Source organism: Mirounga leonina, unplaced genomic scaffold (assembly GCF_011800145.1).
Source record: "Mirounga leonina isolate KUSES-001 unplaced genomic scaffold, KU_Mleo_1.0 Mir_93, whole genome shotgun sequence".
NCBI lineage: Eukaryota > Metazoa > Chordata > Mammalia > Carnivora > Phocidae > Mirounga > Mirounga leonina.
The window spans coordinates 39,039,699-39,056,785 of record NW_023270854.1 but is presented as its reverse complement, the minus strand read 5'-3'; the positions used below and the strand labels follow the sequence as shown (position 1 = coordinate 39,056,785).

The following is a 17,087-nucleotide window of genomic DNA, read 5'->3' as shown; positions in this document are numbered from 1 at the left end:
ATTTAATTATTAGATCTTAGATAACTTATGCCTCATCACAGCACTCTTGCAGTGGATAAATCAGATTCTACTCATGATTTTTTTAAAAATTCATTTTTTTAAGTCAGCTCTACACCCAACGTGGGGCTTGAACTCACTACCCTAAAATCAATAGTCACATGCTATACTGACTGAGCCAGCCGGGCACCCCTCTACTCATAAGTTTTAACTCACACATTTCTTTCAGAAGCATTCCATAATTTTTTGCATCATCTATACCATATACATTTATATATTGCCAGGAAGCTAAATAAACTTGCAAAGCGTATCAACAGAATAACAATATTTAGGCACTTACATATTGTAAACCTTTAAACAATTCACCATAGAGATTTATATGTATGCCTTATAGGTAGGAATATGAGACAGTTGAGTTAGTACATAAAGTTTTTATTTAAAGTTTTCCCCTTCCAAGCAAGCTTCATTTACACATTCTAATACTGTACAAAATTTACAATCTCTGTGACTTATGTACTCACTTTTCACTTCTAATAGTTTATGCCTTTCTGAAATACAGAAAGCTTTATTTATAGTTCTCATAAATGCTCTTATTTATTTTGCCTAGAAATAAAAAATAAATGAAGAACAAGTCTAAGGAAAGTGAATATCCTCGTATAAACTGTGACTTTCAGAAGAAATGGTAGCAGTTGACAATCAAAGTTTCTGAAGCCGACCTTGTTCTCTTCAGGACGCCAGCTAGGCTCTTCCCCGCAAAGTACTGTAACTTTTCTTTCCTTCTCTATATCGTATGTTTTCAAGGAAAAAGAAATGAAAGTTGATTGCACTGGAGATATATATATATATATATATACTTATATATATATTTTTACAACGGATCCTTTGGATCTGAACATACAAATAAATACAAAAACAACAAAGATTGCACTTTACTGTAGAAACAGCATTAGATTCCAGTACACTCATCTATCTTGACATGCTCCACGGTGAAAGCTTATCACCAAGGCATTTTTACACTTGATCTTAGCCAAAAGGCCGAGAAGCGATCACCAAGGCATTTTTAATCTGTGGCTTCCCCACGTCGTTGTTTTGAATGACACCTTTGTTGAGGGATTCAATACACCTCTGGGTGATTGAAAAATATTTTAGGCTAGTATTTACTCCTAACTGTTGTTGTTCCAGCTCTGAAGGGCTTGAACATCAAATTCATGTTCCTTCCCGTTTTGCTTTGTTGACTGGCCGCACCGAAAACTATCTCATGCTCTCCTGACCTTCTGCTCCTAAATTCCTCATGCTCCTAAAGACAACTAGCAATTGCTCACCTAACTGAGTTCAGGCATCTTTGGTGATAACAAACAAATATGATGAGTTGGAGAATAATCAGGGTGAGTGATGTGCTTTTCTAGAGCCAAATCTGGAGCCATTTCTAGAGCCAGAGGTGAGGAAGAGGGAGAAATATTTGTTAAGAGCTATGATTCACTCCTGTGGCTCTTTTAAGTTGTGTGTCTTAGGGACAGAGAGACAACTGGGATTGTACTTAAAAGAAATTATTCTTTCTTTTCATCCCTGAATTCCTAAAAGCAATCTCCCAGTTTCATTATGGGTTAAGTTTGGGTCAGATGTGTTATTCAAAGAATCTCTTCAATATTGTACGAGTGACTTTGTCAGTCCTACCTTTTGAAGGAAATGACAGGTGTGTTCACTACTTTTTTATATACTGTAGAAAATGAGAAAACATGAGCCTCTGTGGAATGAACAGTTACAGAATACATTTTGTTTTAATCTTTCATATAAAATTGAGGACACAGATTATGACTGGCTGGCCTAGAACCTACAGGGCAGAACGCAATTGCTATAAGAACCAACATCTTTCTCTGATCCCATGAGGTGCTGTAAGGGTCAGAATGTAAATGAAATGCAGATCTATAAAAACAAACGTGTTCCTCTTTAATCTTATATGATTTTCTACAACTGTGTTGCCTATGGAGTCTGTGAAGTAGCCACAGGTTAGGAATATAGAGTCAAGTGGCAATTTCTGTGATGCAGTAAGTATTTTAGTGGGTCAAATTCTGAATCATTCATGAACACAATATCCCCAAAACTTCAACATAGATCACATGCAGGTAGACTACAATGCACAATACTGATCTTAGGTCTCTCTGGGGGCACTCTTCTATATTTTATCTTTCTCCTTTTGAAAGTTAAAATCCACGTGAGGGCTTTTCGTAAAGCTGGGGCAAGTTAAAACCAGTCTGAAATGGAAGAGTCTGTCACCACCGCGTGTTTGGTGTGATCCGAGTTACAGACATGGTATCTGTTCAAGAACAGGTCTTTTTCTTTTGTAGTTACTTGGAAATATCGTTAGAAACCAAGGGTGGGTTTCGGCAGTTGTACCATTAGAATGCACTGTTCCTAGCATAATAGAGATGTCACCTGTCACTGTCTCCAAGAACGTGATACTGTTCATTCCAGGGCTTGCTGGTGTTATTTGTTGTAAGGTACGCAGGCGGGCAGGATAACCGTTGCACAGGCTGGGCCTGCCAGAGGTTCCGCTACATCTCCTTCCAATTCTGTCCAGGTGCCTTTTTCCGGACAGTAGCATATTGTAGATGACTTGTAGGCCCCCTGTAATGGCAGAGCAGGGGGCATTTAGGGAAGAATGCTCAGAGAAGTGCAACGACCATCTTATCGGTCACATTTACATTGGAAAGAAAACATCAATTCTCTGCTCTTGCTAAAAAGTTCCAAATGAAAGCAGTGGATTTTAAACTGTTTTATTCGAAAGGAAAATTTGAGAGTCACAAGATTTCAAAATCTATGTGTGTGTAATTAATAATAAAAGTCAAGTGCCTGCAACACCTAGATGATCAACAAATCCTTCAAAATAATTGACCAAAAATTGGAATTTGTCCAGCTGGTTTAAGTTAAAAAACTCACCTTCAATTTTCAAATAATTTCAGTAAATTGGATTTGAGATTGTTGCCTCACTTTTCCATTCTTATTTTACTACCCTAGAGAATCAGAGCTGGCATCCAAAACTAGCTTGAAGTAAACTGGAAAAGTGGGCTTGCCAACTTCTTTGTACATTGATTGATTGATCGATCGATCGATTGATTTTCAAGTGGCCACATGAGAAATAAAAAATGTCTTTAATCTTGTTTCCTTTGTTAACATCTAGCGGTAGTGCTTGTGTAAATTTCCCTTCTAAAACCAGAGCTGTTTGGTTTTTATATCATAGGCAAAACCCCCAAATTCCAACCAACCTAGTCATCAGTTTTTGAATGTGTGCTGCTGGTGTCTGGTTCCAAATGCGTATGCTTTTGCAGCTCGTCATGTGCACCAGCGAACAAGCACAGATCTGAGTATCTAGTTACGTATATATCGATCTATATTTGCCTCCATACAACTAAGATCCATTGAAAACTCCCCCCAAACTATGTAACAACCTTGTCTGATGCAAAACAAATAAACCCCCAATTAGTCTTTTTTTTTTTAAAGATTTTGTTTATTTGACAGAGAGAGACACAGCGAGAGCGGGAACACAAGCAGGGGGAGCGGGAGAGGGAGAAGCAGGCTTCCCGCCGAGCAGGGAGCCCGATGCGGGGCTCGATCCCAGGACCCTGGGACCATGACCTGAGCCGAAGGCAGAAACTCAATGAATGAGCCACCCAGGCACCCAACCCCCAGTTAGTCTTAGAAAACCAACCCATAACTAAGAAAATATAAAGACAGTCATCATTTAAAAAATGAATATGTTGACCACACAGCGTGTGTGGCTCCTAATGTGATATAATTCCAACTATATGGCCACCTCCTCAGGTGTTCCTGACAAAAGAGAAAAGAAAAGGAAACAAAAGAAATTTTATTTTTTTTAATTTTTTTTTTTTTAAAGATTTTATTTATTTATTTGACAGAGAGAGAGACAGCGAAAGAGGGAATACAAGAAGGGGGAGTGGGAGAGGGAGAAGCAGGCTTCCCGCCGAGCAGGGAGCCCGATGCGGGGCTCGATCCCAGGACCCCGGGATCATGACCTGAGCCGAAGGCAGACGCTTAACGACTGAGCCACCCAGGTGCCCCACAAAAGAAATTTTAAAGAGAAAAAAGCTGAGCTTAATTATTAAGTCCTTATGCCTAACTTTCCGTCTTATAGGAAATACAGAGACAGAGACTGTTTTAAATGACATCGCAAGGTCATCATTTGCCCATTCCAAAATGCCAGCTATTCTCTACGATAACTGACCCTGTTTTTTTTTGTTTGTTTGTTTGTTTGTTTCTTGTTTTTTTTCTACAAGTTAATGGTATGGAAGAAGTGGAGTGGGGTAATTTTCCGGATTGCAAGAGATGGATGAGATACAATAACCCAATACAAGTGAGACTGTTGGATCCTGACTTGAACATATCAACTTGAAATATACATTTCAATAGGAAACATTTGAATATAGATTAGATATTAAGGAATTATTGTTAATTTTGTTGGGTGTGATGATGGTATGTTTACATAAGCAAATAATTTTTTAAATTTTTTTAAAGATAAATACTGAAGCATTTAGGGTGAAATAATATGATGTCTAGAATTTGCTTCAGATTTCTTCAGCCAAAATTTTTAAAAGGAAGGACAGATAAAGTATCACAAAATCTTGATGGATGTTAAAGCTGGATGCTGGGTTAACGAGAGTCCACTGTACTCTAGCTTTTTGTGTGAGCTTGGAAATTTTTGTGATAAAGATGGGGCAAAGTGAAAAGCAATGGCAAATTATCCTAAAGAGAATTTGTAGATATTTAACAATTTCTAGTTTTCATGCCTTCCTGGTCAGAAACTTTTCGGACAATTCAAACAATTCAACAAACTATGTAAACAATTTCAAAAGAACATTTTAGAAACCACTCAGTCTCATTTTTAGTTGGAAAGCCAGAATCACAAAGGCATGGGGATAGGAGAGAAGTGGAGACCAGCCACATTTGGGGATACAGTTGATCAGAGAGCAAGCCAGCTCGACAGCAAACATGCTGATTCTTTTTTATTACTTAAAGTAACTTACTGTTTGCATACAAGCATGATACTCTTAAACTTTTTTTTTTAGATTTAATTAAATTAATTTATTTATTTGAGAGAGCGAGTGAGAGAGCACAAGCACAGCGGGGAGCAGCGGAGGGAGAGGGAGAAGCAGGCTCCCCGCCGAGCAGGGAGCCCGACGGGCTCGATCCCAGGACCCCGAGATCACGACCCAAGCTAAAGGCAGGTGCTTAACCGACTGAGCCACCCAGGCGCCCCCAAACATGATACTCTTAAAAGGTTTTTGTGTGGATGGTAACACACATGGAGGGAAACATAAAGTAAGAACAAAACAGAAAGGAGGAGGGTGAGGTAAATGTGGACACATACCATACTCCAGCTGTAGCCTCCCACAAGGTAAATGCTATCATCGAGCACTGCACAGCCAGGACCACTTCGACCCTCCAAAATGGGAGTTTGGAGAATATTCCATTGGTCACCTTTTGGGTCATAGCATTCCACGAGCATTACGTCAAGGTGGGAGAAACCTAAGTGACATAGCAAAATGGAACCACGTAAGAATAAACTCTCAGTGTCCTGATTCAAGGCTAGGCCTTCTTTTTTAAAAAGCTCTAGATCCAAGAAATAGATAATTTTGTCTCTAAAAGGACAAAAGTATAAATTTACTGGTGAAATTGGGAAACATGTTACAGGGATAGTTATGCCATTATGTTCATTTTACAGATGAGAAAACTGAGGGACAGAGAGAGGCAATGACTTGAATAAGGCACGCAGCCAGCAAGTAGACAGGTTGAAGTTTAAACTCAGGCAAACAGGCTTCGGAGCTCATATTCTTACAGACTAAACGGGATCATTTTTCCTAAATGAATATTTAACTCTCTCAAAATGTTTTAATTAACTAAAAACATGGTGTTCAGCATCTTTTACCTTTTTAACTCTTTATGTTTATAAACAACTATGATGACGTGAGTGGTTTCCAATATCTACTAAGGATCAAGGTAGAGTAGGGGGCTAACTTCTGCTGAGGGCTTCTCCTCTCACCTCTGATGAAGTTTCTCAGTGGCTGGGGCAATAAGCAGGTGGCAGAGAACAACTTAAGTTCTTGGACTCCACTGGGACCCTGCTTTTAATTTAGGAAGTCAAAAAATCCTTGGGAAGAGCTTCATGGTCACCGAGCAGACCAAATCCTTACTAATATTTTTCTTCTATCTAAATGCATGCAATGGCTATTTGCTAGCTGACAGTTACAATGCATACACTAAATTAATCAACCTACTGGGCTCTCCAAAGTAATAGAGAGATTGACCAAAAAGTAGAATAATTTTCATTCTGGAAGAGGTGGACAAATTCTTTTAGGCCACTAACTTCATACGTAAAATAAATCACAGCTTTGGGAACAGGAGAACGAAGGGCTTACTGGAATTCTGTGGCATATTCCTTTCCTTTACCATTAAGATTATTGATGATAATATATGTGAATGAGGATTGGGGCAAATTCCCAGTTCTGAAATTCTAATGGCATCACAGGAGGGTATGTATGCCTTCTCTGCACCCAGTACATATATATGTTGACTGTAAGCCTCACAAAAACTACCAAGGAAAGGACAATTATCCCACTTTTATAGACATGAGGTTGAGTGTCTTGAGTAAGATCACACAACTCCAAATGCATAACTGGGACCCAGATCCATACCTTTCCCTCTAAGCCATAATGCCTCCGTGAGCCAACCTAGTTTGATGTGTGTGTGTGTGTGTGTGTGTGTGTGTTATTTAGGTTGTCATTCCCCAAATCTTTCTGTTCTGGTATAACCTCAAGCATTAAGAGTTCCTAGAATGTTTAGTCATTATTATGCAAAAGAAATGAGCAGAAATCACATTTTAATGTAGAAAGCTACAAAGTTAATACTGCATACAAATATTTTGATGTAAAGGAATGGTGTATGGATTGAAATGAAGGAGCACCAGTGAGAGAGAAAAAGAATATAAAAGGAAGAATTACAGCCGCAAAGATAATCTCCCACTGAGGAGAGCACAAAGATGAACAGCATGGACCAGGATATTGACGTTTAGGACTGAATATGAACTTGGAAATATTTACATAAACATTAAGCCTGTGTGGTCTTTATTACGAGAGGGGTACATATGTATTAGGAAATCCGGACAGGAATGTCCACTTTGAACCCAGTTTTTAGATGGGTGTACTACGGAAAAATAAATGCACAGATGGGCCTCAGCTACCACACTTGGATGGCCTATTGCTCGTTTGGTTCAATTTCAAGGATCATGGCCGGCCAGAGCTGGAGGAGATTTTGGAGATCAACTAGACCAGTTTCTTCATTTTCAGGTGACGAGAGACTGTGGCCCGAGGCAGTTCGGGACTCTTCTCAACACCAGAGTTCTCTCTGTTTCCCTGTCGCACCCGTGTGCTGCGCATGAGCATGAAATCACACGCGCACACAAACTACAGGAAGTTGTGGTCATAGACATATATGGAGAAGGAAAGGAGCCAAACAAAACTCTAAAAATACTCTGTTTTAAATATTTTTATTATAAAGCAAACAAAGAATTTGAGAGTCATAGAAGGTCTGGTATTCAACTCTTCAAAGAAATAATTCTAAATTTAGACATGAAATTCTATGACATGTTCTCGTTAAGAAAAATCATGTATTAGCTTCTTTGTGCCTCTGTGACTGAAGTTCTTCATGATTACTACAAAAAACAATTTTCTGGAAAAAATGTATTACTATAATTTTGGGGATAAGGAATAATTTATTTTACTGAACTCATTGTTACAACAAATTGTTCGTGCTTTAATGCTCTCGTTTTTTTACTTTCTGTTAACATCATTATTCATTTCTTTAATGTGTGTGGTAACTTCAAAATAATCCTATCTGCGGAAGAGTTAAAATAAATGCCTGCCCAAGGGTCCAGCTAATTTACACAGAGTCGATTTTATTTGGTCAACATGTTTTTTACTTGGTTAACTATGATTATCTAACGAGAAAACCCCTTAGCAAGAAACATGAGATGCAAATGATATTGTGATTTAAGAAAAAAAAAAAAAGACCTTTCAAATGATTTCCTCCAATTGCATACAAGCGATCATTCATGACAGCCAAAGTGTGGATGGCGCGTTTTGTGTTCATATCTTGTTTTCGAGCCCAGACATCCATCACAGGGTCATAGCAATATAGCCAGGGGATATATTCTCCATTGTGTACACCCCCTGTGAATGAAACATATACATACCAGTCATGAAAGGGCATTGGCACTGAACTTTGTAACAGAAAGTAGAGGAATGACTTGCCTGAAATGTATATTTTCCCATTGTGCACTGCTCCTGCGTGAGCCGCCAGAGGCTGAGGCAAAGAGGACACATAACGCCATTCGTTTGTTTCTAGGTTATAGCACTCCACGCTGGACAAATAGCCGGTTTCGTTCCTTCCACCAATAACGTATAAATGCTTGTCCAACCGACATGCATAGAAACTGGCTCTTCTACAATGAAAACAACAACCCGCTGTAAATTGCAAAAGGAGCTCAGGCCAAGGAGGTACATCCTGCTTTAGAAAGGGTTGCAGGAACTTGGAAATCACACACACAGCTCCCTTCTAAATCTGAGACCTTTACAGTAATCATATGCATTTCAGCTCCTTTTATTTTGCTTTTTGATACACCATTAAAGTTGTTCACTAATGTTTGGGATATTTGGTACCTTGTAAGGGTATCACAGCTCAGTAAGACAAAGTGAAAAATGAGGTAGATAATGTAACAATAATAAATTATCTTGACATTCACTTTTTTCATGGTCCTTCAAGGGTCATTGTTCCCAATTTATAAGAGAACTACATCATCAAAATTTTTCTTCAATTATCATTTTTTTTCCCTTCTCAGTACTACTGCAAATAGAGTAACTTTTGTGAACTGAATTTAGTGTTGAAATTTTGCTCTTACATAACCTATTGTAGGAATTTTAGTGATATGGTTTTTGGTTTTGGTTGTTGCTTTTTACAAAGCTACGGGCTATTTTTTAGTCTCTTTTCCAGAGAGGCAATTTATTAAATTTTCCCATTATGCCTTCAAGGGCCAAAGACACCAGCTGTACTGAAAGGACCAATTCTGAGGTAAACCATAAGATAGGAGTGAGATATTGAGGACCTGAATTAGAGTTTTATGGAAGACTTACAAGGGCTGATGCCAAAGATATTTTAAAGGAAGATATAAGACTTGGGAACTAGTAAGACATGAGAGCTGAGGGAGAACACATGTTCAAAGGGGACTCAAAAATTTGGAGGATGACTAGGTTGATATGTTGAGAAAGTCCTTGACCCTTCGCTTCTTTTATCTCGTTGCTGCTACTGGAATAATATACTTTATGGGGATAACACACGGTCCAATACTGAGTAAGTACAGTGTTTAAGTGCCAAGCCCCTCAGAGAATATAATTTGTTTGATGACTGAATGGTCTTCATAAAAATTAGTGCCAAGACTCTTGGGCAATGTGAGTAGCAAGATCAAGAGTCCCTAGAGGTTTTTATCAGGAGATTTTCCAAGTTGTGTTTACAAAGTGCCAAAACCTCTGGGAAGCAGTATACAGCATCTTGATTAACAGTTTAGTCTCTGGAAGAGATTGCTGGCTACATGATTTATTGGATGTGTGACCTTTGACATGTGCCTCAACCCCTCTTGGCCTTGGATTGCTCATCTGTAACAGGGGGATGTTAATGGTACCTTCCTTACAGGGTTATTTGCAAATACATATGTAAAGTGCTATCATAGTGTCTAGCATTTTGTTCATGCTTTGGAACCATCATTACCCAGATAAAAAAGTTTTTAGGGGCGTCTGGGTGGCTCAGTCATTAAGTGTCTGCCTTCGGCTCAGGTCATGATCCCAGGGTCCTGGGATCAAGCCCCGCATCGGGCTCCCTGTTCAGCAGGAAGCCTGCTTCTCCCTCTCCCTCTGCTTGTGTTCCCTCTCTTGCTGTGTCTCTCTCTGTCAAATAAATAAATAAAATCTTTAAAAAAAAAGTTTTTTAAAAATCAGCCATTACCCAGATAAAAAAGTTTTTAAAAATCAGCCATCAAGATGTTTGCAAGGAAACTTTTCCTAGTAATATTGTAAAAGACAGTTAAATTCTTTGTTTGTTTAGGTAATTTATTACTATATCGGTAATGGTATAGATGGTGATGTATTCCGTTTGTTTTAATTTTTTCCAGCTTTATTGAGGGATAATTGACAAATAAAATTGTAATATATTTAAAGTTACACTGCAGTGATTTGATATATGCATACATTGTGGAAGGAGTCCCACAATCAAGTGAATTAACACATCCATCACCTCACATAGCTACCTTTTTTTTTTTTTTTTTGGTGAGAACACTTAAGATCTACTCTCTTAGCAAATTTTAAGTATACACTACAGTATTAACTATAATCATCATGTTATACATTAGATACTTGGGACTTTTTCATCTTATAACTGAAAGTATGTACCTTTTGACCAAGCTCTCATTTCCCTCATCCCCTAGCCCCTAGCAACCACCATTCATTCTGCTTCTGTAATTTTGACTTTTTTTTTTTTTTTTAGATTCCACATATAAGTTTGGAGAAAGGTATTTGGAAGAAGCTTTTAGTTGGATTATCAGAGCAATCATTAATTTAAAAATTTTGAGATTTCCTGTTACAGAGAAGTAAAAACCCATTTAAATATAATACTACTTATAATATAGGTTAAATATAATATTAGGTTATAAATATTAGGTTAAAAACAGTTGCAAAATTAAGTGCCCACAGATGTCCATTGCTTCCTTCTATTTCTCTAACCAGATTTCAGTTGTTCTCTTATTGAATATGATAGGGTCACGGTTGTCTTATAAGTGCTTTTATCTTCTCAGTTAAAATGTTTCATTGGAAAGAGACATGTCTACAAGAATAGACCAAAGGAACACAGATATTTCTTTGCAATGTGGACACAAGAGTAAGTCAGTATCCCTCTTCCATATGAGCATTCTATAACAAGTCTTAGAGCCTCTGAAATAATTTTACTAATGGGCCATCTTTAAATAATTTGGATTATGTGGGCTGTAAGGTGTTGCATTCTTGCATGCGCTATATACTGGTCTAGAAGAGAAAATGCCTGTTACTCATGACAAGTATGAAAACCCTCCATTAAATAAGTTTAGATAATGGAGAATAAGAGCAAGATCTCTTCATGGTAGTGTGAACTCCTTTCATCCTAGTCTAAATTTCAGTTTTCTCACTTTGTCTGTCCTGGTTCCTTCCTTCCTCAGTGACACTGAGTGAGCCTGTCAGAACTTGCTCTCTTTTTAGCCAAGATTTTCTTAATTTGGATGCTACATGTGTACTCCTAGCTTTATCCACACAGTGTCACTGTTAGGATCTAAATGGAAAAAAAAATCAGTAGGTTTCACTTCCTGACTAAAAGGGCATTTTTATGTAGAAATTCCAATAGTGAAGACTCTGAGCCTAGGACTTATCCCCTTGCATGCCCAAAGTGAGAATTCATGAAATGCATTATAGAAGCACTGGATAGTTAATGGTCTGTCAGCAATGTGAACCTTTGCTCCAGGCTAAAATTTTACCATACCAGGTCTCTCTTGGGAGTGCTCCCTGCCCACCCCCCACCTCATGAAGAACCACACAGGATTAGGCTCTCTGGGGCTTTTTTTGGAAAAGTAAATTCCAGATTACTGAAGATTTTTACATGGGATTACACTATTTGTATTTCCAATTATTCATCTCTCTCCTCAAGCCCCTCCTCCCCCAACGCCAGAGGCAATATTCAACGCATTGTGGTAAGTTAAAAGGAGACTACCAGCAACTTCTACAAACATACTTTGAACCCTGCATATTGTACAGGTCTTTACTAGTTCTGACCCTTAGGGTGGTCAGTTTATATACTAAAGCATGAGACTGAATTACTAGAACCTTAGCTCAATTCTTGACTTTCACCATCAGATTCAAATGGCAACAGATTTTTCAAATAGAATTTCACGTTGTTTCTTGTAAAGTTTCTAGAAACAAAATATTTAAATTTGGAAACAATTTTTTATGTATTTCCTTCTAGCTTTTCTCTTACTCTGTGAAATATAAACTTTGTTGTTAGTGCTCTCCAAACTGCTTTTTCTTTTTCATCTTTTTTTTTTTTTCCTACACTAGCTAGGAGGTAAGATCTCCATATAAATAATACCCAAAATGTTTATTTTTACTGGAAAATAATGTAAAGTCATCAAAGCGTTTCTATTGATCCTAGTTTCAACTTTTAACCTCTTTTCACTGAAGAATCAAATCCTACATGAGACCAAAATAACTCAGTAGCATTACATTTAAATGTATATTTTCCTGCAATTATTTCACAGGTAGCAGGGATACAATTCGCGAGTTAGTTTTGAGTAAACCTAGAGGCAGTGTGCCCATTGCCCTGTTGGACTGGGTGGGAGGGGCATATTCTGCACTTTTATTATAGCACGCCTTAGGAAGCTCTGATTAGGTAAGATATCCTAGGAGTCTGTCCAGCCAGCTCTAAGAGTGGGTTACCCCAGAGGTGGTTTTCAACATGTTTCTATTATTCTCAGTTTGGTAATTTCTCAGCATAACCATTTCTCCTTGGTTTGTTAGCAACTAATGGAAGGAGGGAGGTGGGGCAAGTTCTGGTGAGCCTGATTCATGATCTATACAATGCAGAATTAACTCATTGAAGTGTTTCAAGAGACTTCTTTTTGGATCTGAAGGGTGTCTCATATATTTTCTTCTTCTTTTTTTCTTCTTCGTTTAATCACCAATTAAGCCACGCCGGTCAATGATCACACTTGCTACTTAGAATGGAGGCTTGGCAATGACAGAAAAATTTCATTTTAAGTTATGGATTGCTGCCTGGATCAACCAGCGCATAGGAGATCTGGAGCTAGAAGATTGACTGGGCATTTGTGAGATCTGCCTTTTCCCGCTCAGCTCTGTAAGGAGCTCTTTATTTGGTCTACCGAGTTGATTGTTCTAAATCTAAAAAAAAACTTCTCTTACTAGGGACCTGACATGATATACCATAATGACTTAGAAAGAAACGTTAAACAGTCCATCCTGTCAACGGTGGCTGCCGGGCGCCGGCAGACCATGGCAGGTCTTTTTATCAGGTCAATGAGCTGCTAAAAATTGTCTAAGTAGGACCCCGCCATGATAGGCCATAGTGCCTCAGAGGAAGTCATTATAGAATATCAAGTAAACAATACACATTTAGAAAAATTACTAATTAGGTTTTGCAGCAATACTTCTCATCCTTAGGGGCTCTACAGTGAGATAATTGACCGCGACGTGAGTTATGCCTCCCAAACTGAAGGCGTGAAGGTTAATTATCATGGTGTGCAGCCCCCAGCAAAGGGGACCGTGGTGATGAGATGCTGCCATTTCAAACATATTGCTGATATTTATTTTAAAAAAATATTTTTTTTTAAAGTAAAACTTCTTGGAATGGTTTTGATTAAAGGGTAAAGTGATGCAGCCACAATAAGAGCAACCAAGAAATAACCCCAAAGGGAGAGAAACAAGGCTCAATGGAGAAAGACATCAGGAGGCTACCGTGCATACAGGTATGTGCAAGACGGGGGGCGGAGAAGTGTGTCAGGATATTAGCTGACTTAGAATTATTCCTCGAGGTACCTTTGAACTACACATTCCTAAAAGTGTCTGTGGTCCTTATATTGTGCCTCATCATTTCCAATGTATAGTTTTTAGTCTCCCAAAAGGCGGTTTTAATATATTTATAGGGAACAGAGCGTTAGATACAGAGTTTTCTCCTAGCATTGCTACAGTAATGCACATTTTTGAATCAATGATATTACCTGAGAACTTCCTGTTCACTTGGAATTTATGATAAGGATCTAAGTTGATCTTAGTGTGATCTAACTGAATGTTTATAAAAGAGATGTTAAGGTGAAGAGTCATGAGGGAAACAGGAAAGAAAATTATTTCTTCAATAATTCAGTTGAGAAGAAGAAATAAGTTGCAGCTTATTGTTATTATATTGGATACTTCGCTCGAGAGGATGCTGAAGTATTATTTGAAAAGAATTGAGGGCTCAAAATTTATTTTTTTTTAAAGATTTTATTTATTTATTTGACAGACAGAGCCAGAGAGCACAAGCAGAGGGGAATGGCAGAAGGAGAGGGAGAAGCAGGCGCCCTGCTTAGGGAGCCCAATGCGGGGCTCGATCCCAGGACCCTGGGATCATGACCTGAGCCAAAGGCAGGTGGCATGACTGAGCCACCCAGGCGCCCTGAGTGCTCACAATTTAGCATGGGAATTTGCATGTGCATGTTAAGATGTGGCCTCCTGTAGGTAACGGCAGGAGAGGCAAAATCTGTATGAATGTAGTAACCGCTTACCCCTTGGCAGCTGGGAGACAGGGGAGAGATAAACACCAAGTACATAAAAAACCGAGATGACAGCTTGCAAGACTTTTTTTTTTAAAGCTAACAAAGGACCTCTTCTTGAATGTATGATGGGAGGATAGTTGAGAGGGCAAGTGTCAAGGATTTGAGTTAGTGAGACTGGAAAATTTAATACTTGCATTTTCTGCATCAAAATGGATACCACTGTAAGAATGGTGTTTTATATTTATATATAGGATTTAAGTACATTACCACTGAGAAAAGTGGGAGGGGCGGTGAGATTTTAGCTCCACTTGCCAAAAAGCCAAAGCAATGTAGTAATGGAAGACAAGTCATACAATTTTTTTCTTCCTCTGTTAGAACCAATAATTGACTTTTTGATTATTTTTCTCCATTGAGTTAACAAAGTAGTTATTCTAAATTAGCCAGGACAAATTTTGCATTCTTTCATTGGCTCCGTTTAGCATAATTTATCACAGAAAACCATTCAGCATCCACGCTTCCTGCAAAGCAGCCACGAATGTTTCAGACGTACGAAATAAACACTTACCTTTCTTGCATGGGTGGAAGTTGTATCCAGCTATTAAATCGAGGATCATATCGGCTGACAAAATTTGTACTGTGTTTTCCTGTAAAAATATATTTGAGACATTTAAAACTTAGATTCCTTTGTTGTTTTGAACATTTAATAGTATTTATAAGATGTCTCTGTTCTCAGGTGTAACACAGAGATGAATTAAGTTGGAGGGACTATCTAACACAGTCTGAGAAGCAGGAAGTCCGTGGAAAAATAAATGTGCCGCCTCAACTATTTTTCCTTTTTCCTTCTCTTATCCTCCATTTTCCTTTTCTTTCTTTCTTTTCTTTCTTCTTTCTTCCTTCCTTCCTTCCTTTCTTTCTTCTTTCTTTTCTTTCTTTCTCTCTCTCTCTCTCTCTTTCCTTTTTTTTTTGGAAGGAGTCAGAATAAAACAAATAAACCATGAGAAGAAAAGCAAGTATGGTTTATCAAACCAGTTTTACCACAAAGTTAGGGGACAAATTTCTGGGTTTTGGTAATTTTTGTGTTTTAAAAACATGAAGTTATTGTCTGTAAATAATCAGTTCCAGAGACCACCTTGCGTGATATCTCTGGTGAGAGCCCTTTTTTTAATGATCCAAAAACCTAGCCGTGGTTGAGTCAGCTCTCTCCCCATGGAAATCACAGCAATCACTAGAGTAAGAGTTTGCCTTAGGAAATCAGGTTTAGCCTGTGCATGTCCCGTGAGTTCTGTGTGTGGATTCGGGGGAAGCACAGTTAAAGGCACATGTGCTCAAATGGGAAACAGGAGTCCTCAGAGCTGGTGAGCCCTTATCCCCTCTGTTGAGCCTCGGAAGCACAGCGGTGCCTCCGAGGCATTAAAATGAATTTTATTTGGGGCGCCTGAGTGGCTCAGTCGTTAAGCGTCTGCCTTTGGCTCAGGTCATGGTCCCGGGGTCCTGGGATCGAGCCCCGTATCGGGCTCTCTGCTCAGCGGGAAGCCTGCCTCTCCCTTTGCCTGCCGCTCCCCCTGCTTGTGTTCCCTCTCTCGCTGTCTCTCTCTCTGTCAAATAAATAATAAAATTTTTTTTTAAAAAAATGAATTTTATTTTTCATACCGACTGACACCAAAGCAAGAAATGGAAACAAAAGAGTGCCTTCATTTTCTGTGTAGTGCCTGAGATGACAGTCATCTAAAAGCACTTGAAGTTTTAACTCTGAAAGTCTGTTTTTGTTCATATATGTGTAACTAAACATTGAAATACAGGTACCAAACTCTGCCACAGGAATAGATAGATGAGGGTGTGTGTGTGTATGTGTGTGTGTGTGTGTATGTACATGCTCACACAGGCATGTATATCCAACACAATTATTAATTGCATAAATATATCGAGTATTTATTATATGTCTTACGTGTTCTAGGTTCTGAGAACATATTGGTAAGCAAGAAAGGAAAAGTCCCTGTTCTTGTGAATGAATAAAGAAATACATATTTTCAAGTAGAGAGGAATGCTATAAAGAAAAATAAAGCAGGGACTGAGAGCGGGGAGGCTAGTTTAAATAGAATTGTTCCCTGCCTACAGATGTGTCCTCTGCCAGCCATGCAAATATCTGCCGAATGAACCTCTCACATAGTGGGCCAGGTGAGTAGAAAGTCCCTGGGGTTGGCCATGAGTTTAAAACCAGCAAAATGCTGGGGTGACTTGAACAGAAGTCAGAGGCATAACGAGGTCCAAATCCGGTGAGCCTTGTGTACTGGTATACGATGGTGCCTTCTGTTACAAGAACAGTAGGAGGCCACTGGAAGATTTTGAGCAAATGAGGAACATGGCCTAATTTCTCTCTTACAGAGGTCACTCTGGCTGTTGTGTGAAGAACAGACTATAGAGGGGCCACTCTGGGAGCAGGGGAGCTGTCAGGAAGCCATTGTAACAGTCAAGGCAAGAGCTGATGGTGGTTTGAATGAAGGTGGAGACATTCAGATACGGCCAAGTTTGGGATCTATTGTCCGGGCATAGCCGATAACATTTTCAGATAGATTCAATGTTGGTATGAGAAAAAGTAAGTAATTAAGGATGGCTGCCAGATTTTTAGCCTGAGTAACTAGATGGAAGGTCATGAAATTTGCTGAAGTAGGGAAGACCAGGCAAGAGC

The 17,087-nt window shown here is 38.8% G+C and overlaps 1 protein-coding gene across 1 annotated transcript in view; it reads right to left on the bottom strand.

Moving 5' to 3' along the window:
- Window positions 1-2,273: 2,273 nt before the first annotated feature.
- Window positions 2,274-17,087, bottom strand: part of KLHL14 (kelch like family member 14) — a 94,449-nt gene continuing 79,635 nt past the window's right edge. Inside the window, exons 4-8 of the mRNA XM_034995726.1 lie at window positions 14,967-15,045; window positions 8,319-8,509; window positions 8,079-8,237; window positions 5,381-5,538; window positions 2,274-2,622 (exon numbers count right to left, since the gene is read on the bottom strand). Of these exons, the coding sequence (XP_034851617.1) occupies window positions 2,482-2,622; window positions 5,381-5,538; window positions 8,079-8,237; window positions 8,319-8,509; window positions 14,967-15,045 (728 nt within the window). The 3' untranslated portion in view covers window positions 2,274-2,481. The remainder of the gene's footprint in view (window positions 2,623-5,380; window positions 5,539-8,078; window positions 8,238-8,318; window positions 8,510-14,966; window positions 15,046-17,087) is intronic.